General features: G+C 38.4%; 1 protein-coding gene across 3 annotated transcripts in view; it reads left to right on the top strand.

Annotated features, from left to right (window-relative positions):
• The window catches only part of LOC107755268 (transcription regulator protein BACH2-like), a 102,763-nt gene that overhangs the window by 75,422 nt on the left and 3,818 nt on the right, over positions 1-23,523 (top strand). For all 3 annotated transcript variants that reach the window (XM_016572014.1, XM_016572011.1, XM_016572013.1), the window contains 2 exons: positions 13,255-14,745; positions 22,034-22,240. In XM_016572014.1, coding sequence (XP_016427500.1) covers positions 13,255-14,745; positions 22,034-22,240 — 1,698 coding nt within the window. The remainder of the gene's footprint in view (positions 1-13,254; positions 14,746-22,033; positions 22,241-23,523) is intronic.

Below are 23,523 nucleotides of genomic sequence, written 5' to 3'. Positions count from 1 at the left end.
GTTAAGCTGAGGTGGGGGTGTGCTGGTGGGATGGTTGATGAAAAAAAATTCACTGCAGATGAAATGTGAAACAAAGAGCACCGTCACCTCCTTCTCTTGCCCCCCGCAACACCCCCCACATCCACCCCACCCCTCCCAGATGACCTTGTTATTGTTGAGTCGTGGGGACTGCATCGGGTTTGTGACATCATCTGTGTTAGCCAGGGAATGTTGAGCAGAGAGAGAGAGAGAGGTCCTTAATCGGCTCTTTGTTGGGAATCAGATCATGAAGAGAGACAGAAAAACAGCCTCCCCCTCAACCCCCTACGGAGATGGAAGAAACCCTGTATTAGACTACCAGGATTCCCATACCAAGATATCCATGAAAAATTTACTGTCTGCAGTGTCTTTATACAAATAGATTTTCTTTAAAGCTTTTTAATGCCTAAAAAATAGAACTTAATGATATATAGGACGTTTTTTATGTCTTGAGTGTGATTATCAGGTTAATTTGGTTATTATGCCAGTAGTGGCTATTATTTGACTTTCATATTAAAGGTTTTGCTTTGATGATGGTCTTGGATTCCCTCCAGCCACAGTCATTAAGAGAGAAAAGCGCATGTTAGATCAGTGCTTCTCAACTGCTTCTGCTCCTTTATAGATTTTATATTGGATAACTAATGGCAGCCAACAGAGAACTAATGTTGTTATTGTACAAAATTGACTCTGAATATTTTAAATTTATTAAAATGACTGAAGAAGGCTCAACAATATGCAAAAATATTAACATGATAAAGACTGAGTAATTTACAACTCATTTGCCAGCCTAATGCATGGAATAAACACTGGGCCAAATATTTTCTTAATATTAATCATGTTACCAAGTGACAGATGAATTTGCACCAAAATACCATACAGTTTCTTCTTTTACAATAAATGATACTAGAAGCTTTTTCTCCTTTTTTATGTTGATAAGCCTATTTATTTTGCTATGCAAGCTTATTTGCATGAATTCCATACATGATTAACTGCATTTTATTATTTGTTTTTAGATGTATGCAACCCAATTTTGAGGTCACAACCACTATCTATCTATCTATCCATCCATCCAGAACACACATACACATTGCCTGGATTTTTGTAACTGTTGTCTGATGTTATTTCTGATTTGAAATATATTTGAAATGTAATCTTAAACACTTTCAGAAATGTTGGTCTGCACTTGTATTGTATATTGTTAGTAAACTGCTAATTAACTGCATAAAAAAAATAACTGCCAAGGGGTGTTACCATGATGGCTGCCAGGACTTTGGCTGCAATTCACCAGTTGAGGTCCGCTGCGCTAGATGCACAGACGGCTGCGAATTGGCCTTATTAACTGGCGCTTTAGGACTTGAGCGCTGTCAGCATCCAGTATGAATGGCCATCCGTCACATGATGAAACCGTGTGTAAGTGTTAGGTTTGTCGGTTTATATCTGACCCAGATATTTGCTTTCAGTTCGCTCTTCATCTGTAGACACAGTTCAGCATAAAAAGTGTTAAGTGTGACTAATTTTCAAAGGAAGTTGATTCACCACTCTCTTCCGCTATTATATTCCTTAATCATATAATTTGCCATACCATTGTGAACTCTGCTGATTCAAGTGATTCTCTCTTCTGTATTATTCTGTGACACCACCCAACGGCTCAAGATTTCATCCAAGTTTCTTCTCTGTCTGTTATCTTTTTTTCCTTCACAGCTACTGTTGTGATTCATGCATTACTTTTAAGAGTGGTCTTAAGGCTGTCATGTAATAAAACCCATCATTCAGCGCTCTATACCATATGTGACCCTGGACCACAAAACCAGTCTTAAGTCGCTGGGGTATATTTGTAGCAATAGCCAAAAATACATTGTATGGGTCAAAATTATTGATTTTTCTTTTATGCCAAAAATCATTAGGACATGAAGTAAAGATGTTCCATAAAGATATTTTGTGAATTTCCTACTGTAAATATATCAAAACTTAATTTTTGATTAGTAATATGCATTGCTAAGAACTTAATTTGGACAACTTTAAAGGCGATTTTCCTCAATATTTTGATTTTTTTTGCACCCTCAGATTCCAGATTTTCAAATAGTTGTATCTCGGACAAATATTGTCATATCCTAACAAACCATGCATCAATGGAAAGCGTATTTATTCAGCTTTGAGATGGTGTGTATACATTTCAATTTAAAAAAATTGACCCTTATGACTGGTTTTGTGGTTCAGGGTCACATATTAATACGTGATTCTGATTTGTCAATTGCGCCATCCAGCTGTCTGGTATTTTTTAATAGAGTGCAACAGTCAAGTTTTGGAAGTAAATATCTCATTAATTTTCTCCACAGGGAAACTGATTTTGAATGTTAACTTTTAAACCTTCAAAAGCACACTTACTGTGAGCTACAAGACTGTTAATCGATGCATGGTTTTGATGAAACTATCAGCACAGATTATTTCAACTTTGTTTTTGTTTTTTTTGTTTTTTTAAATGATCATGATTTCCTGTTAAAAACTACATTACCCATGATTTTGCAGAAAAATTCTGTGCTTCATGGGATTGAAGTTTTTTACCTCATTAATACATTAAGTACACAAACTTGTACCTTTGTGTTTTTGTCTTATTTTCAAATACTTTTTTGCCTCAAATCAAAGTTTGTAATGTTGTGATTCACCTCGTAGCTGATTGGTTTAATTGACTTTATTTGGGAAAAAATTTAATGGGAAAAATACTTCCATAACCGAGGCGGCTGAAAGATTTGGCTGGCTATTTCACTCTATTTCCTAATATTCACCATTGTCCATGGCAACTCTATATATAATTCCGCTTATCCGGGTAAATGAAACCGGTGCTACTTTCAATGTCTTTCGTTTCGCACTGCATATTCGCACACTCCTGTTGCATACAAATGCTACTTGCGCCATCTTGTGTCTCAATTATTGTTTTGAAAATTACTTCAGAAGATTTCTGTATTTATTCTTACTGTAATAGTGCTGCAGTGTTGGTCTAAAGCTCAAAGTACTCTGCTCGTCCGAGTTTCGACTTCGTTGTACATTCCAATATACTACTTAGTTCTTAGCGGGAGCTTTTAGGTAACATGTTCACTAAAACAAATGCTTGAAGTGTACTAATACGTGTATTTGGCGAATAGCCATATAGCACATGAGATAAAGTACAGTCATTAGCCCATCATTACTGCAAGAATCTTCTGCAGAGAACTGCACAACGTACCTGTTTTTGCGCAGAGTACAATTTATTTGAATGCAGTACTTCAGAGCTTGATTGAACTTGACTATTGATGTATACCAGAGAGTATGTGTGTGTGGTGTGGTATTTGTGAGTGTGTGTATGCATACTTGAGTCCCGCAGCTGTGCTCTGCAGCTGTGTCACTGTGATTCAGCATTGCTTTAGACAGCCAGCGTCAGTCTGTGTCTGTATGTTTATGTATGTCTGTCTCGGCGACTCTGATTCAGCACTAGTCTGTACAGCGACCTCAAACCACCTCCTGTTATAAAGTTTACAGTCCTCCACACGGAGCCACTTGTGAATAGCAACCACATGCGATTCAGCACCATTGCAACACTCTCAAACCCCAACACACACGTACACTGCAAAACACGTATCTAAACACACCCCATACTACAGTGAATTGCAAAATATCCTCATTCCTCAAAACACTAGCTCTGTGAAACTGTATTTCTGAAGGGGCTGTTGGGAGGGTCGCTTTGAATTGCTGAATTTAAAGAGATTTCCTTCCCTTGTTTAGCATGTTTGATGTTCCTTCAATGTTTTGCCCAGTACTATGATATATTATGACACGTTCATTGTTTCTAATAAGCAGTAGATAAATCACTGAAGGTTAAGTCATTTTAATTTTAAAGGTTAAGGTAACATTTTCCAATAATGTTCAATTCATTAATATTTTGAATGCATTAGGTATCATGAAGAATTAACAAAGAATAATACACTGTCGTTCAAAAGTTTGCGCTCAGTAAGTTCTTTTTTAATAATTTCATATTTTTATTCAGCAAGGATGCATTAAATTGATCAAAATTAACAGTAAAGACATTTATAATGTTAAAAAGAGATAAAAAAAATAAAAAAAAGAAATCTTTCTTGAATGAAACCTTTCGAGAAAAAAAAACATTTCTAAAAAATATTAAGCAGAACAACTTTCATAACTGATATTAATTAGAAATGTTTCTTGAGCCACAAATCAGCATATTAGAATGATTTCTGAAAGATCGTGTGACTCAGAAGACTGGAATAATGATGCTGAAAATTCAGCTTTGCCATCACACATTTGAACATATATTAAAATAGAAAAGTGTTTTTTAAATTGTAATATTTTACAATATTGCTGTTTTTACTGATACTTTCAAAACATTAAAAATAGCACCAACCTCAAACTTTTGAACAGTAGTGTAGTTTGACAGCATTTACTGATACATAGACTAATATATACATTTTTATAACATTTCAATTAGAATAAATTAACATAAGCTGAATATATTATGAACAAACATGAAATAACCATGAACAATAGTATATTTATAAAAAAATAAAAGTAATTTACCTAGATTAATAAATGATTAAATAAAGGTATTTTTCATTGTTATGATGCCTAATGCGTTAATGAATTTAACCTTTAGTGTTACCATAATGTATTTGTTCACTTTTACATGTTTTACGCTTACATTCTTAATTGAATTGAATTTAAACTAATTATTTAATATATAATATTTTATTTTATCCTCTCTCTGACCATTTGAATTCAACAGGCAGTTTTCGGGTTTCTGAAACACCAGTGGTTGCACCACCTCATAAGCACATATACAGAAAATATCTCATTTGAGGGAATAGGTCAAATGTTTAGCAGGTGTTACGGTTAATTGCTGATATACCCAAACATGGTGAGAGGCTTTCAAGCAGGTCAGGACCTGGCTGGGGCAGTCGAGGGGTAATCCTGAGGGATAGAGCAGGTCAGAGAGGAAATAACAGCAGACTACATGAATGCTGCACGAGACTATCACACTTTTGCAGCCGATCATGCAGATGGAGGGAGATCTGTCTTCTATCACAGCCAGGGGGGGTTGGGCAGAGAGGGAAAGCCAGCAAGAGAGGAAGTCCGTCTGTTAAATGTTTATCTGTGTAAGAAGAGAAATTACTCGAGAAGGGAAACAAGAGTGAAAAAGTCTTAAAGGCCAAACAACGCAGCGATGTCCAGCTCTTAAGGACGGCAAGGTCATGTCCTTTTCTCTGTCTGGTTGTGTACCGTAAACCTCACTTTGAGAGGATTAGCCAGTAGAGTATCTGATTTAATCCATCACACTAGGGAGGGCTAACTCTAAATCTGTCAAGCGTTTACCCATCTGAGTGTCTGCATGTGACTTTGTGTGTGTACGTGTCTGACACATTATACAGTGGACCCAAAATGAATTTGGGCACTTTAGATAGACCTGTAAATATCTGAATGGCTATGGTATTAAATACCTAAATCTGCATCTGAAAAACAAATGTTTCAAAATAAACCTTACCTTTTAGCCATTTTTGCAGTTAATTTTTCCAAATGGGTCCATGAGTTTGAGAGAAGGAAAAAGAGATAGTGGTCAGAGGAGTGTCCACAATAAAGAAAATTGTAAAATTAAAAGGAATAAAGGGCAATGAGAAATAAATAATTGATGTAAGGAAATTTTTCATTTAAAAGAAGTTCTTAGAAATGTATTGTTTTTGTCATTTCTATCAGAGTATCGTCTCCTGTTTTGTGTTTTTTTTCTGCATGTTATTCATATCACATGACTGTGATTTTGTGGACAGAAGTTTTTCAAATATTAGTAAGCAGTGAAGCAGTGAAATATCTTTTTTTCTGAAAAGTAATAATAAAAGAATATGCCAAGTTAGGATTTTTTTCTTCATTATGACTTTATGCATCAAAAAAGAAAAGAAAAGAAAAAATAGAAAAAAATATGCTTATTATAACATTTTGACGTATTCACGTCAATGTATGTGTAAATTGCATTTGAATGTATTTTTAATAATAAATCAAAACTAAAAATAGCATCACATCATTATATGAACCTTAAATTACCTTAAATAATAAAAAAAAAAACAAATACATAAAATTATAACAACAAAAATAGTGGTAATAATTGAAATGTCCAAGATCTCCCGAATTGTAAATTTACAATTTTTCCACATGGATAAAAACGTGACAGGTTTAGCGTGATTGGTCCATGACAGTTCGAGATATAGTAAACCTTTTCACATTTTATTTATGCAGTGCTAAAAAGTTAAAAATGATGAACTGCCACCTTAAAACATGGTATTTGTGGTCATTTTGAAGGTCTGTGTTTCAAAACCCACTGATCTGCCTTCTCCAACTTTGTGTACGAACCTACGAATTGCCTGTGATGCTCAAAAATGCTGTCTCAGTAGGTTTTGAAGCACAGCCAATAAATGCCCTTACCGTGGCCCCGCACTTTCGTGTTCAGCATGAGCCGTGACTTTGTGCTGCAGCGTGGCTCATTTCTCTGTGTCTGCATTTGGAGTTTAATGTCAGGTTAGTCAGCAGATTTCATATCGCAGGCGTCCCGTCTTTAGTAGAGGTTTTGTATTTTTCAGACACCCATTGTCATGCAGATCTTTGCCTCATTAACATTCATGACATGCAGGAATTTGGTGGAGCGAATTTACATAAATTAGCCGTCTCTGCTACTGAGAGAGGAAAGCCAGAAGATCAAAGAGAGGGGGAATGAATGAACGAGAGGGCAGGTGTGAGGGGTTTATAGCATTCCGTGACCTTTTTATGGAAGGAATCGCTTGGCACAATTCCCGAATAGTCAGGAGTTGTCAGGATGCATGATGTACAATTCATGTAATTTCCTGCTTTGTAACAATATGACTCTTTTGAGGCCCAGTGAGGGAGAATAGTCTGTAGTCGGAATTAGCATAAATGGCCCAGATCTGTCATAGAGATAAATTTGCTCCTTTGTCTGTTTCCCACATAATAAATGTTGTTAACAGGTCCAGTGGCTCATATGTCAAAGTCTGTCCCTTAATGAGCTGCAATAGTGCTTTATTTTTCCTCTTCTGTGAGCACCTTTTGTCTTCTCTTTTGTTGTTTGTCTTTGTAGCGCTACAAGGTTAAAGGGATCGTTCACCCAAAAATGTTAGAATCATTCTTTTGAGTTGGATCTTTTCATTTAATTGGTTGAACCTATTCTGAATGATTTGTTCATAATTGATTGCTTCATGAATCGGACTGAACCAGTTCTGATGTCTCACTGATCTAGTCACAGCAGTTAAAGGGATACTTCATCCAAAAATGAAAATTCCATCATCATTTACTCGCACTCATGTCGCTCCAAACCCATATGTTTCAGTTCCATTGACTTCTATTGTATTTTCTGTCCACTCAGGTGGAAGTCAATAGGAACTGAAGCTGTGGGGTTACCAACGTTTTTCAAAATATCTTCTGACTTCTTCTAGAAGATAGTCAGTGAATAAATGTGTAAATTTATTCTAGATTTCAGTCTGTTTATCACACAGAGAATAATATTTGGATTATTATACTTTTATGCAGACATGAGGGTGAGTAAATAATAAATATATTTTTAGGGTGTTATCCCTTTAAGCCTTTGTCTCGGATCGTATGACCCACCCCCACCCCATTTTAATTCTAACCCCTCCATCTTTTAATTCTTTCCCTTTGTTTTCACATTTCCATCGCTCCATGCTCTTCATTCCCTCACTACTTTCCATCCCTCTTGCCTTCCTTCTTTTCTTTTGTCTCCATCAGGCTGATGGGTGCGTGTCACAGAGACACTTGTAGTAGCAGTCACAGATGGTGCAGACTGATCTGACTTCTCCAACTTTGTGTACGAACCTACGAATTGCCTATGATGCTCAAAAATGCTGTCTCAGTAGGTTTTGAAGCACAGCCAATAAATGCCCTTACCGTGGCCCCGCACTTTCGTGTTCAGCATGAGCCGTGACTTTGTGCTGCAGCGTGGCTCATTTCTCTGTGTCTGCATTTGGAGTTTAATGTCAGGTTAGTCAGCAGATTTCATATCGCAGGCGTCCCGTCTTTAGTAGAGGTTTTGTATTTTTCAGACACCCATTGTCATGCAGATCTTTGCCTCATTAACATTCATGACATGCAGGAATTTGGTGGAGCGAATTTACATAAATTAGCCGTCTCTGCTACTGAGAGAGGAAAGCCAGAAGATCAAAGAGAGAGGGAATGAATGAACGAGAGGGCAGGTGTGAGGGGTTTATAGCATTCCGTGACCTTTTTATGGAAGGAATCGCTTGGCACAATTCCCGAATAGTCAGGAGTTGTCAGGATGCATGATGTACAATTCATGTAATTTCCTGCTTTGTAACAATATGACTCTTTTGAGGCCCAGTGAGGGAGAATAGTCTGTAGTCGGAATTAGCATAAATGGCCCAGATCTGTCATAGAGATAAATTTGCTCCTTTGTCTGTTTCCCACATAATAAATGTTGTTAACAGGTCCAGTGGCTCATATGTCAAAGTCTGTCCCTTAATGAGCTGCAATAGTGCTTTATTTTTCCTCTTCTGTGAGCACCTTTTGTCTTCTCTTTTGTTGTTTGTCTTTGTAGCGCTACAAGGTTAAAGGGATCGTTCACCCAAAAATGTTAGAATCATTCTTTTGAGTTGGATCTTTTCATTTAATTGGTTGAACCTATTCTGAATGATTTGTTCATAATTGATTGCTTCATGAATCGGACTGAACCAGTTCTGATGTCTCACTGATCTAGTCACAGCAGTTAAAGGGATACTTCATCCAAAAATGAAAATTCCATCATCATTTACTCGCACTCATGTCGCTCCAAACCCATATGTTTCAGTTCCATTGACTTCTATTGTATTTTCTGTCCACTCAGGTGGAAGTCAATAGGAACTGAAGCTGTGGGGTTACCAACGTTTTAATAAATATCTTCTGACTTCTTCTAGAAGATAGTCAGTGAATAAATGTGTAAATTTATTCTAGATTTCAGTCTGTTTATCACACAGAGAATAATATTTGGATTATTATACTTTTATGCAGACATGAGGGTGAGTAAATAATAAATGAATTTATATTTTTAGGGTGTTATCCCTTTAAGCCTTTGTCTCGGATCGTATGACCCACCCCCACCCCATTTTAATTCTAAACCCTCCATCTTTTAATTCTTTCCCTTTGTTTTCACATTTCCATCGCTCCATGCTCTTCATTCCCTCACTACTTTCCATCCCTCTTGCCTTCCTTCTTTTCTTTTGTCTCCATCAGGCTGATGGGTGCGTGTCACAGAGACACTTGTAGTAGCAGTCACAGATGGTGCAGCCGATGCTGTGTCTGCTGATGTCAGCTGAAAAACACATTTCAGCACTTTTTTCCCCAGCAGAGAGAGCTGTTTGTCAGGCATAGCCTCTCCATACCTTTACACCTCCCGACATTACTGTCTCTCTCCACCTTCTGTCACAAAACGTTGGGCAAATGTAAAAGATTTTCAGGTTTTTGATGATATTCAATTTATTTTCTAGATATCTATTGAAAGGGTTGATTTCCAATCTCCTTCTCTTCTATTGTGAAATGAATAATCAATTCTGGTATTTATGTTACAAGCAATGTCTGTATTTGGTGTTCTGCATTTGTTCTTTTTTAAATCAGAGCCAAGTACATTTAAAATGTTAAATTTGAATTATTTTTATTTAAATGCATCAATATAACAACAGCAATATTCAGCCACATATCTACATTTTTACCGGAATATTTGAATATATGAAAAGTATCATGCAAAGAATTTTGATTAATTTAAACATTCATTTCAATGATCGATTTAAATAATTCATTTGATTCAACATTTTAAATTCATTATTGGATATGAATTGAATACTAATGCCATTTTTGCTACTGAAACATAAATCAGAGATGTAATTAAAACATCTTAAGAAACTTAATTGAAAAAAATGCATTAAAATAATTGTACTATTCACAATAATGCTTAATTTTAAAACTCCCACAAATGATCATGAATATTCACTAATTCAAGGGTCTTTATTAATGCTTGTATGATAAGGTTACGCTGATTGATCTTGCTTTAAAAAAAAAAAAAATCCATCATTGGTTTGAATGAAATCTCTCCCTCATTCCGTATCTAAGTGGACACACTTCCTAAGAGCCATGATCATCCCCTTCAGACACACATGTACACTCTACATACAATCCTCCCCCACACCCGTACACTGTACAGTACACACACACACATACAGTACACACACTAGCACACACCATCCCCCACAAAGATTACGAGTCAGCAGCTTCCTCTCAACAGTGACTGATTAGCGCTGTTGTGTTGCCAGCGGGCAGATGAGCTTCTCTCTCTCTCTCTGTACTATAATGCGTCTACTGGACACAGACAGCCCCGGATGACTCAGAGTCGGTAGTCATCAGTTTTGTTTGTGTGCATATTTGTGGATGCTATAGAACCTTTTGTATGTGTATGACTGGATGAGCATGACATCTCTGAAGGAGATGGAAAATAAATGTCATCTATTATTCATTCAAATCTTTCTTAGGAAGATTTGATTTATTCTTCATTCTGCACTTTGCAAGAATGGAAGTCTATAGATTTGCACATCATCATACATGATTACTCATATATCTGGAATACTTGATTCTGATTGGTCAATCACAGCATTTCACAGTCAAATATTATTGTATAATGAACACTAAACAGTTTACTGTTGTCCCTGGCAACAAGTCCTCCTACACTGAGCTGGTTTCATGTTTTTGCATCATTCTGCAGTGTCTTTCATCTCACATATAAAAATTATGTAACTGAAAGTATTTCATGTCCCTTTTTTTTTTTTTTAATTAGCCATAAAATTAGGGGGATAATGAACAGTCAGCTGATCATTATCACAAAATAAATCTCTTCAGAAAGATTCTGATCACCCTGTCTGGATTTATTTTGAGATAATATCCATCTGACTGTACATTATATGTTCTATTTTAAAGGAGGGAAACTGTTTCTTATGTAGTGTCTAATTATCATTTGAATTTAAGTTTCAAAATATAACCAAAGTCCAAAGTCTATGCATGTTCTGCTTTTCAGAGACTGGTATATTTCTTTTTCAATATATTCAAATATAGTTATAGATAATTAATACAGGTAACATTCAAATGACTTAACAATGTCCTCATAAGTTTGTACATGAAAAAAGGGTTTGAAATTATACTAAAGAATTCTTGGAATGTGTGCTTTTGTGATTTTACTGTAATCAAAGAGACAACAGTTAGCTTAATCCATAGTCTTTCACTCAGTGTAAGAGTGTGTTTCTGTCTAATTTGTTTTACGCTCCCCACACTACAGTAATCAGCTGTGCTTTGACTCATTGTAACAGAAAAGGCTCATTTAACCACAAGCTTGGGTTTTCCCTCCATGCCTTTGCCCTGACTGTAAATACAATCCCCATGTTTTTTTCCAAATGGAAAAATCTACAAAACAAATTCTTTGGTTCTGGTGTTATAGTAGGAAAGAGGTTCTCTGAACTCCATTCTAACCACAAGAAAAGTGTGATGATAACATCTAGGAAGACTTACTGTTGCTGTTTGTCCCTATCAACGAAACAAACAAACTCATAGTAAGCAGTGTCTTGTCTCCCATTCATTGAACATAAATTGTTGATCTCATTCCCTCCCATCTATGAGCACAAGTTCACTTGTGCTGTTAAGCACTTTACATCATTGAGGGAGAAGAGAGAGCACTTTGTGGACTGAACAATGCTGGCCCAGATCAAAGTCCAGCCATTGTAATGTGTCTGAGAACGAAGAGCACCTACATCGACGTCTGTCCATGACGTTTTGACTCTAGCATAGCACAGGCAGAGTCTGACTCACTGGCAGAGATAGAACAAAATCCAAGGGTTTTGAGACATTTTAGTAGTTTGTTTTGACTTGAAAAGCTACTTTTAGTGATGTAACGGTAATGTAATAATTTGCTTAATATGAATTATCAATCAGCATTCAATTACAATTTCTCTAGTTTACAAGTGAGCCTATACAGAGAGTTATATAGAGCCTGGGTTTATAGATCTTACAAGGTGGGGGGGAATCTCAAAACATGAAAAGCTGTGAGCCTGGGTTATTATTTTCTCCCCACCTAAATGCACTTACTCACATGCGCTAACGCAAAGGCCACAGTGGGCCTGCCAAGCTTTTGCAGGCTCAGGCATTTACCTAATTATCTAGCATTAGGTCAAATCCCAGATCAAAGTCCAGCCATTGTAATGTGTCTGAGAACGAAGAGCACCTACATCGACGTCTGTCCATGACGTTTTGACTCTAGCATAGCACAGGCAGAGTCTGACTCACTGGCAGAGAAAGAACAAAATCCAAGGGTTTTGAGACATTTTAGTAGTTTGTTTTGACTTGAAAAGCTACTTTTAGTGATGTAACGGTAATGTAATAATTTGCTTAATATGAATTATCAATCAGCATTCAATTACAATTTCTCTAGTTTACAAGTGAGCCTATACAGAGAGTTATATAGAGCCTGGGTTTATAGATCTTACAAGGTGGGGGGGAATCTCAAAACATGAAAAGCTGTGAGCCTGGGTTATTATTTTCTCCCCACCTAAATGCACTTACTCACATGCGCTAACAACGCAAAGGCCACAGTGGGCCTGCCAAGCTTTTGCAGGCTCAGGCATTTACCTAATTATCTAGCATTAGGTCAAATGGAAGGCTTCCATTTCTGTCTGCATCTGTTTCTCTCTCTTTCTCACTCTCTCTCTCTCAGCAGGCTCAGGATGGCTGTAGTAGGGATAAGCCGTAAGAGTCCTAGAGCCAATTAGGATTTAAGGTGGCTCACCCAAGGGATAGATGTGACATTATGTTTACAAACCCACAAGCTTTTACCTGTTGCTGCAATACCATTCACAACAAGCTGGGGGCGCTAGCTAAGCTTAACCTAGAGAGGTGGATGTCAGATATCTTTGTTACATAAATGAGGTTGGTCTCTTGACCTTACCGACAGCCTCCACCTTTTCACTTTTTATTTCCCGCTGTATAGAACGTTCGGTGCTGACCTGATAAAGATTAACTGGCACTTTACAGTGTTTGTTTACGGTCATTTGAGCTGTCGAGTTCTCTCAGCACACTCCGAGTGCCCTGAACAATGGCAGTGCTGATGGTAACATTGGCAATTTCCCCTGTTCTTTCTGTGTGTGTCCGCAGGTCAGTGCCCGGGGATTCGCTCCATTGTTACAGTTTGCCTATACGGCTAAGCTGCTGCTCAGCAGAGAAAACATCCAGGAGGTCATCCGCTGTGCTGAATTCCTGCGCATGCACAACCTGGAGGACTCCTGCTTTCGCTTCCTGGAGGCCCAACTGCGCAGTGAGGAGGACGGCCTGGTCCTCTGTCGCAAGATGGCGTCTGAGAGCAATCACTCGGAGGATGAGAGCATGCAACCTGAGTTGCTGACGACAACGCCAACTGCAGTGACCCTGTCTGGCTCTCCACGCTCTCGCCGTGAACTCGCCCTGAACTCCTTGCGACGGCCAGACCATGAGCGGCTGGCAGCGACAGAGGAGTTCGCTGATGGACGGATGGACTTCGAGCGACACGGCACCTCAGACCTGCCACGATGCCCTAAGTACAGGAAGTACCAGTGGGCATGCAACAAGCACAATAATGACACCTCCTCACACACCAGTACCTCAGGTTTTCCAAGCACATTCAAGGAGATGAACAGGCCAGCTGTGATGCAAATCAAGAAGGAGCCACGCAGCGAGGAAGAGTCCATCTCGCTTTGCCTGTCAGGGGATGAGCAGGATGGTGGTGAAAAGGACAGTGTGGCCGAGATGGAACTGGATGGTTCCATTGCAGTGGACCAACCGAAAGGCAGCAGCAAGTCACCCACCTGCCTACGAACTCTCTTTAAGAAGGACCTGCCTAGCACACCCCAGCAGCTCTTCGCTAACAGACTCGTCAATGCCCAGGATAAAGAAACCACTCAGGGAGACCACAAAAAAGACTACAGGCCTTCACTTGGCAATGAGCTTGGCATGCCTGTGGCGTTCCCCAAAGACGCAGATGGTTTCCCGCCAGGGCTTTCGTTGAAGTCAGCTCCCTGCGATGGTGTGTGCAAGCAAGAGGTGGAGCCGGACCGCCGCAGTGTCATCTTCTCCTCAGGGCCCTGTGACCGACTGGGTACGCCCACCCACTCCCATCCCAGTGGGAACTCACTGGAGAAGGAGCTCTCAGAACACATGCCAAAGGGATTGTGGGCCGGCGCCAGCCAGTCCCTCCCCAGCTCCCAGAACTACTCCCCCAGCACCACAGCCAGCGACCCACCCCTGCTTTGCCGCCAAAGGCCCAATACCAGTTGCCCAGTGCCAATCAAGGTATGCCCGCGATCGCCCCCCTCAGAGACCAGAACTCGGACCTCCAGTTCCTGTTCGTCATATTCTTATGCTGAGGACGGGAGCGGCGGGTCCCCCTGCAGCCTGCCACAGTTCGAGTTTTCGTCCTCGCCTTGCCCCAATGTGACACGGTGTCTCACGACTGACCCGCAGGAGGCAGGCGGTGGGACGGATGAGCTATTTGCACGGGTCCGGCCCAAGATAAAGTGCGAGCAGTCGTATGGAACCAATTCCAGTGATGAGTCAGGGTCCTTTTCGGAGGGGGACAGTGAATCATGTCATGCTCGAGAGCAAGGCCCTGAGGTGAGTCTTTTAGATTTCTCTCTTGTGTTTACCAGTTGTCCAACAGTCGTCCTTCCAGAAGCACACTATGCATCTCATACCCTGGAGTCCATTCATTCAGAAACCAATTAGATTGAGCACTCTACCCTCATGCTATCACAGACCTCCCCTTTGAGCCCTATTCATTGAATAGAGCTGCAGACTCCTAATGGGCCAATAAACACTGTAATAATTTTAATGTCTGGACCGACATGAACGTACTCTGACCTTTTGTGTTGCCTGGAAAAGGCTAATAGTGTGGAATAAAGCAGAGAGGAGCAAACATGATTTGACAATCAAGTTTTGTATAGGGAAAGCACAGGAAGCGATGACTGAAATCGGGTCTCTTAACATATGATCTGTCCTTTGACAGAAGAGTTTGGCTGAGATTTTGAGAAAGTAATAAAGGGATAGTTCACCTAAAAATGACAGTTTAGTCATCATTTAATCACTCTCATGCTGTTATGAGCACCTGTATGACTTACTTTGTTCAGCAGAAGACAGATTTTATTTTAAAAATGTCTTAATGTTTTTTGTTCATATAATGAAAGTCAGTGGGGTCCTGTGTTATCTTTGGACCCCAGTGAGTTTTATGATATGGACAAAAAACATTGAGACATTTTTAAAATGACATCTGTCTTCTGTCTTTTATTATATGGACAAAATGTTCACAGAGCAAAGGAAGTCATTCAGGTTTTGAATAACATGAATACAGGATGACAGAATTTTCATTTTTGGGAGAACTATCCCTTTAAAATTGTTCAAATCAAAATTGAATCTAAAACTTTGAAACCATTTTTCTCAGTCTCAGTGTTAACATGGCAATGTACAGTACAATGGAATGATGAAGTGAAGATTAAAGTAAAACAGTGCAAAATAGGGCAGCTAAGAATAGGTCAAAAATATATATAGCCATACTGTAGGCAAAACAGTAATGTGTAATGTAACAGAGTAAGCTACAATTCACAGTCTCATCCTCAGAAACTTTTAAAGCGAGAATCAGAGCATATGTTCACACACCAAGCCCCAGTGCTTCTTAAGCTCAAAGTATATGATATTTCTCATTGTCTTTTTAAAGAAACTTCCCTTTGATGGTGAAGACGAGACATTGATAAAAGACTGTTTATGAGGTTTGGTATGAAGAGAAAGAATGGATAAACACTTATGTGAAGTTGGTTAGAGCATGTTTTCTGATCTGAGTGCGAGTTGAGCGAGATTTCACTAGGGATGATGCTGTATATTTTGAAAGAGTAAAGCACTATAAAGGAGAATGAGAGATCTTCATCTTTATAGACTGGAGATGAGACCTTTAAGAATGCATGTAGGGGCCATGATGGAGAAACTGGTCCGTTGCCATGGCAACACTGAGCACTCAGGAATGAATTGGCTAGTTTTCAGAAGTTTATGCATTGTTTCTGTGTTGTGCTTAAAAGACACGAGACACTGTGTGCAGCATCCGAACAGCTAGACAAGCCAGATGCTAATGTCAGAACATCTGACTCTTCATTTGGCTTTACAATGGAGCTTTGTTGTTCAACTAGTTTACTCTCTCTTTCCAGTTTGCATTCAGCAACAGACCAAAAATCACTTAAAGATTACTAATTTCACTAAATGGCTTCATTTAGTTTCAGGTACAATGGAGTTGGAATTGTATCTCCAGATGTTCAAGATCTCAGATAGCTGCTGATGCTGAAAGCTCTCATGACACTCTAGTATCTGAAATACCATTTCATTCCAAAGTTCACTCTTCTTCTCAGTTTCGCTCTCACTGTTGTTTTACAACCTGACCGTTTCTTTGAAGCTAGGCTGACAAAAGTCTGTTAAAAGGACTGAAAGTCTCGCTTCTTTCATTCAGAAACTTCATCGAGAGCAAGCGCTAGCTTTCATACTCTTTTCATACATCATATGCTGTAAATTGGCTTTTTTTCACTCCGTGCTCAAGAAACATTTCTTATTATCAATGTTGAAAACAATTATGCTACTTAATATCTTACCAAAAACTTGTTTAAAAATTGTTAGTTTTTAAAAAAAACCTTGCTTATAGATAAACAAACTCCCATCTTTCTGTCTCTCTCTTTCTTTTTTACTTGCTCTCTCCCCTAGAGATATGACAGTATAAACACAATATAAACAGACTTTTGAGGGAAGAGACTCTGTCCTTTCTGTGGTTTTACAGCAAATGGCAGGTGAGAGAAAGAGCATGACAGAGAGAGGAGGATCTGCACACAAAGAGAGAAACACAGTCTCAAAAATAGCTTCAGACTACTGCTCCAAACAATGAATTCAAGGAAGGAAGGAAGTTGTTAAACTGTAGGCTAATCATAGTGCTAGTCTAGATACTGGAGTTAAACCAGGTCTTTGAACTTTTCTCTCTCCTTCATGAGTCATAGTATCACTTACCCTCTGCGATCAGCACCTATTCAAACAGGAAGAGCTGAGGTCCAAGAGCAGCTGTATTCCCATATCATTTGATTTGGCCTTACTTGAACCTGTTTCACACACAATAATGTATACTTTTTTAGGTTCAGTTGACACCAAGAAGATACTGAAGGAGTGAAGTCTTAACTACTTTTAAGGGCAACTCACTCCTAAACAGCTACCTGAAGATTTCACTGTAGATTGACAACAGAAATTTCAGGAGAGGGGGCAAAGAAAGGTCCTGAGGTTAAAAAAAAAAAAAAGCCCTACTGAGGGCCGTAATCATATCTTGAGATCTTTGAGAAGATTTCTCCACCATTTTCTTTATGCTTTAGTCATTCGGTTACACTGGGTGAAGTATTGATCTCGAAGTGAGTGGGTGTGATCGGAAAAGCCCACAGACGAAAATCTCACTCTCACTTCTTCATTCTCATTCTTCAAAATCAAGGTGCAAGAAGCATTAACCCTTTAGCTACATGCACCGCAGGAAGTGAGGAGTGAAGTCAGAACCATTTCTGTTCCTCTCATTCCGTCTTTAAAGCCAAGCCGCTCTCTCAATATGAGCCGATTGTGGTCTCCGAATTATTCGTCAGACGTTGCATTGGTGAACTGTAAAACCGCACGATTAAAATATGCTCAAGGTGAAAAACTGAAATATTACGAAAGCTCACTGTTTGTTTGTTCAAGTAGAATCGGATATTACATGTTTCTGTTTAATGAATGGATGTCTAGAGTCAATCTAAAACTCGGTTAAATGTGAAACTTGCTTAGATATTAAAAAAAACATGGAGTATAAATCGCTGCTGTTTGTTATGTTGGAATAATGATTTATAGTAAACGTTTTTTTAGTAAACATGATCAAAGGCGTAGATTTAAAACATTACCATGAGAAATTTCTGCTTCTTTTTTCAGTTCATTTAGTTCTAGATTGATATATCAGTCAAATAACTGTCTGCTATTTAGCCATTTTGAACTTTTTGTTAAAAAAAAGGAATGAAAAGAAATTCAAACAAATGCTGTCCTTTTGAACTTTCTATTCACAAAATAATCCTGAAAAAAAAAATCAGTTTCTACAAAAGTATTAAGCAGCAACTTGTTCCATCATTGATAATACTAAGAAATCAGCATCAGCAAGAAAAATTGTGTGACACTGAAGACTGGAGTATGGACTGCTAAATATTCAGCTTTGCCAACACAGGAATAAATTACATTTTAAATTATATTTAAATATAAAACAGTTATTTTAAATAGTAATAATTTCCAATAATTCTGAATTAGCAAAAGTTAAATCTAAAAAAGGTACAGTTTTTAATTTATAGTAAAAGTATATACGAGCTATATGTTTTTACACAAGCTATACAACTCAGATAATTTGGTCTTGGAATATTTTTAAATGGGAAACTTGTGGTCACATTGAAATTTCTGGCATTTAATTGATATTTTGGCAAATCCAAGTACAGTTTAAGACACTGTTGAGCTCTCCTCTGAAACCGACTGAGATTACTAGGGTCTGTTTCTCAGGAGAAAATTGAGAAGCTGGAGATTTAAGTCTCTATTAGCTCTTCATTTAAACTGATTGCCGTCTAAGAGAAAATCATTTCATTCCTACAAGATGGTGCTTTTTACTCCAGATGTGTTACATTAGGAATTTACCACTGACCTAGACAGGCATTCATACAGGCCATTTATCTTAGGCATACACATACACGCACAAGTAGACGCTTTGGTCCTGATGGGGAGGAAGCCCCATGGTGACCACAGACAGGCCCATCACTCCATTAGACAGAGTGAGTGTGTGCATGTGTGTCTGTCCTGTGTCTTTGAGAGGGGGGATGCATGCACGTGTGTGTGTGTGTGTGTGTGTGTGTGTGTGTGTGTTCATGGATAGCTTTCCCCCATTACTCAGCCCCTGTGGAGAGTTCCAGTAATAGCAACAGGGCTGAGAGAAGAAAAACAAGAGAAGAAAGGAGGGAAGGTTAAAAAAAGAGGAATATCTTAGGGGGTGTTTCAGACTGTTTTCTTATCTGTGTCACATGGTGTCTCATTACCAAGACATGTGAAACAAAGAGATGCATAGCAGCACAGTAACGATTCTGGGAATGTCTGAAGGACAGTAATGATATTTAGCAAATAGATGATCTAATTACCTCTAAAGGCATTTTAACTGACCAGACGGCTAACTTCGCTTGCACATTAAAATGCATTTCCACAGTTTTTACTCACATTAGACAGGAAATTAAGAGCTCATCATAGAGACAGTGTGCCGATAATATTGCTAAAATATCTGTGTGTGACCTCAGGCATTTGGCCTCTCTCATTCCAGTCATCTCTTTTGTTCATCGCCTTCCCACAATTCCCTTCTGCAGATGTCCATGCTAAGAGAAAGGAAGGAAGGGACAAAAAGAGTGGGGCCACTTTGCTCCCAGTAACAGATGAGTCCTACTTTTCACTGCAGACCCATTTCAAGAGTAATGACCTATAGAAAGAGTAAAGGGACAAGAGAAGAGAGAGAGACAGAATCAGGATCACGTTTGAATTTATAAGTGCCGCTGGTGTGTGTTCTGTCATCTCTGCCAGCTTTCTAAAGTGGTTCTGGTGGTAAGACTCTAAATATAGACATCACTCTTATGCTACTGCCACACATACACACACACATCCCTCAAACCGATATACCAGAGAGGGGAAGGACACATGAGAAGGTCATAGAAAGAAAGCGTCTCCTTGGACCGTGTAAAAACACATTTCTCTCCATCTAAAAAATCAGATCATTAAGACAACATAAAAACCACACTGATCATGTATGCGGAGCAATTCTCGATGTCCGCTGAGCTGTGAGAGTAGAAAAAGGTCTGTCCATCATTTATTAATGATGCCGTAGAGACAGAACGGGCCGACCTGCCAGCGCTCCGGGCCCCCTGCTGCTCTGTGCCAGACTGAGCCAGATCTACACTTTCATCTTCTCTCAGTCTCAACCAGAGTCACCGTGGGCTTCCCAGCAGAGCAGTCCACTTCACAAGGAAGAGTAGCTGCACCGCTGTGGTTCAGGTTTATGGGGTCATAATCACACAAAGCCCATGTGAGTTTTTAAGTAGGGCAGTACTATAGTCAGTATACTAGTTACACTATGGTTGCCTCATTCATTAACAACTCTAGTTTATGTGAGATTATTTTCATATTATGGCCAATAACCGAAAAATAGCCGATATTAAAATTCTGTAATTTTCTTTTGTGGAATAAATTTAAAATAAAATCCCAAAATTAAAATTAGCCGATTTTAATTTTGAGATATACATTAAAAGTGTTTTAAACATGAATTATTTATTTTAAATATTAAGCGTGCATTAGAGTAATTTTAAAGGCAAATATAGGGGAAATGAGCATGAACACATCTGAAAATCTAAAATTGGCCAATACCAGTAGATGTAAAAAATCTTTAATGTCAACTGATAATTGAAAAGGTTACCCATATATTGTATAATTTTCAATTATGCACCATCGTTCCATATGGTATTTAAAATAAATGATAAAAGCTATAAATTTATTCAGCAAGAATGCATTACATTGATCAAAAGTGACAGTAAAAGATTTCCATTTCAAATAAATGCTGTTCTTTTAAACTTTCTATTAATCACAGAATTCTGAAAAAAAGGCCACAAAAAGCACAACACTTTTTTTTATAATTGATAATAATAAGAAATGATTCTTGAGCACCAAATCAGCATATTAGAATGATTTCTGAAGGATCATGTGACACTGAAGACTGTAATAATGACTGCTAAAAGTTAAGCTTCGCCATCACAAGAATAAATCACATTTAAATAAAAACCTGTTATTTTAAATTGTAATAATATTTCACAATATGTCTGTTTTACTTGATTTTTGATCAGATAAATGCAGACTTGGTGACTTTTTAAAATATTAAAAAAGTCTTACCAACCCCAAAACTTTTAAAATCGTACAGACAGAAGTCACCAGAAACATAGTGTTAAGCAGGTACAAAGACAAAGGAGATCTCTCTCAAAAAAATGTGTATATCACCAGATTTACCTACTGGAAATCCCTCTCACTTTGTTAACCTGAATTTTCCTCTCCTCATGACACTCATTCCTTCATTTATCCCTTGTGATAGCTCACTCTGACAACAGCAGGGTGTCGAAGTATGACATGCCCTCAGAAAGCCCTCCAGACCATGATGGAGAGAAGTCAAATGATGCTTTATACTGCCAAACGCTCATCGTACATGAAGGAGACACGAGTTCCTACTCCGCTGAGTGTGTGTATGTAAGCGGCGATATGTTCAGAATCCACTGACAGCTTAGCTCGTTAACTCTTGTTATTTGCATACTCATGCCCTCTGGTAATCACCTGACAGGAATGTGAAACAGAGGAAGAAACGAGAAGCTGAGCATTTGATCTAATTTCTCTGACAGAAAGATGCTTTCTTGTTCCTGTCTTTCTCAGTCTTTGTTCCTGTCTGTCTTTCTTGCTCTTTTGACCTCTTTGTTAATAAGTGATGCTGGTAGATGTTGTAAGCTTGTGATGTTAGAACTCTTGAGAAACATGTGAAGAACTGTGTTCTGCCTCCATCTAGTGGTGATGAAATACATTGCAAGTTCGGTTACATTTTTATTTCATCAGAATTCGCAGATCATTTTCCAAGAAGGATGATTTTTATTTTATTTATTTTTTTCAAACAAATGGCATAGTAAAAAACCTTGTGTGATGCTAATTGTGTCGAGTTCCCTTGTTCTGCCATCAGCTGTCAATCAGTTGAGCTCTGACGTAGAAATGCTTTCAGGAAGAAGAGCAAAAAGCTCACAGAATAACGCTTTGCTCATGTATGTCTTTACAGGTCAAGCTTCCGTTCCCAGTCGATCAAATCACAAATCTTCCACGCAACGACTTCCAAATGATGGTGAAAATGCACAAGCTGACCTCAGAGCAGCTGGAATTTATCCACGACGTGCGCAGACGCAGTAAGAACCGCATCGCAGCCCAGCGCTGCCGCAAGAGGAAACTTGACTGCATCATGAACCTTGAGTGTGAAATACATAAACTGGTAAGCACACAAACACCTCGCTGTCTCTGTCCTGCTGTATGTGACACAACAGCTTTATTTTACACATCGGCCTTCAGGTTGTCATCAATCACCACAAGTGGCAGGGGACTTTATCTCGTAGGCTGTCACGTTGCCATGGCAGCACCGCTACCTGTCAATCACAGAGCCGGTCCCATGCTGTTTCCATGATGGAGGCGGAGCCGACTGTCTTTGTGTGATGCGGTGTATGTGTATGAAGCCTGACAGCCTGCGCTTTGATGCCACATGTGCTGCATCCTCTATATAATCTCGCAGACAGCAGCAGGAGAAATGCCTCTGCTCCTCTTCTTTTCCTCCTCCTGCTCTTCCATCCTCTTATGGTCAGAGTTTGACAGCTATATTAAAGCTCAACTGAAATGAAGTTGTAGCATGAATTAATTTATGAAGACGGGAGATGTGTGAAGTGTGTAGATCTCAATGGAGATTGAGAGCAGGAAGACAGTGTTAGTGCTGCAGGGTGACCTACATAACTCAGCTGGTCCCTATAGATCACTGTACATTCATAACAAAGTGTGTATGCATGTGTGTGGAGCAGGTTTTGACTATGTTGTGGGGACCACAAATGTTCCTGCAAGAATAGTAAACCATGAAATCACCTCATTGTGGGCATCAGGCTTAAAAGACAGTAAATAATGTTAAATGAAAACATACATAATATGATTATGCTCAATAAGTGTTTATTTTACTGTACAGGGTCCCTACAATTAAAAAACTGTGAATATGTAAATATCAGGGAATTTTTAAAGGTGATTTTTTTCAGGCTTGGAAAAGTCATTTTAGTAAAATCTTTAAAAGTCATGGAAATTTATATTACAGGTGCATCTCAATAAATTAGAATGTCGTGGGAAAAGTTCATTTATTTCAGTAATTCAACTCAAATTGGGAGTTTCACAATTTGAGTTGAATTACTGAAATAAATGAACTTTTCCACGACATTCTCATTTATTGAGTTGCACCTGTATTTGACTAGTGACTATATTTATGTTCAATACAAATATAATGAAATATTTCAGTGCATTTAAAATAAAAATTATTAATGTACTGTTCAAAAGCTTGTGGTCAGTAAGATTTTTTAATGTCTATTATGCTTGTCAAAGGATGCATTATTTGATTAAAAATACAGTAAAACAGCAATATTGTGAAATACTATTACAAATTAAAATAACTTTCCTACATTGTACAAACTGTTTTTGTCAAACTGTTTTTCACACACACACACACACACACACACACATATATATATA

Source organism: Sinocyclocheilus rhinocerous, unplaced genomic scaffold, assembly GCF_001515625.1.
Source record: "Sinocyclocheilus rhinocerous isolate Xijiao unplaced genomic scaffold, SAMN03320098_v1.1 scaffold562, whole genome shotgun sequence".
Lineage (NCBI taxonomy): Eukaryota > Metazoa > Chordata > Actinopteri > Cypriniformes > Cyprinidae > Sinocyclocheilus > Sinocyclocheilus rhinocerous.
The sequence above is the reverse complement of the archived record's forward strand: the minus strand, read 5'-3'. Positions and strand labels throughout refer to the sequence as shown.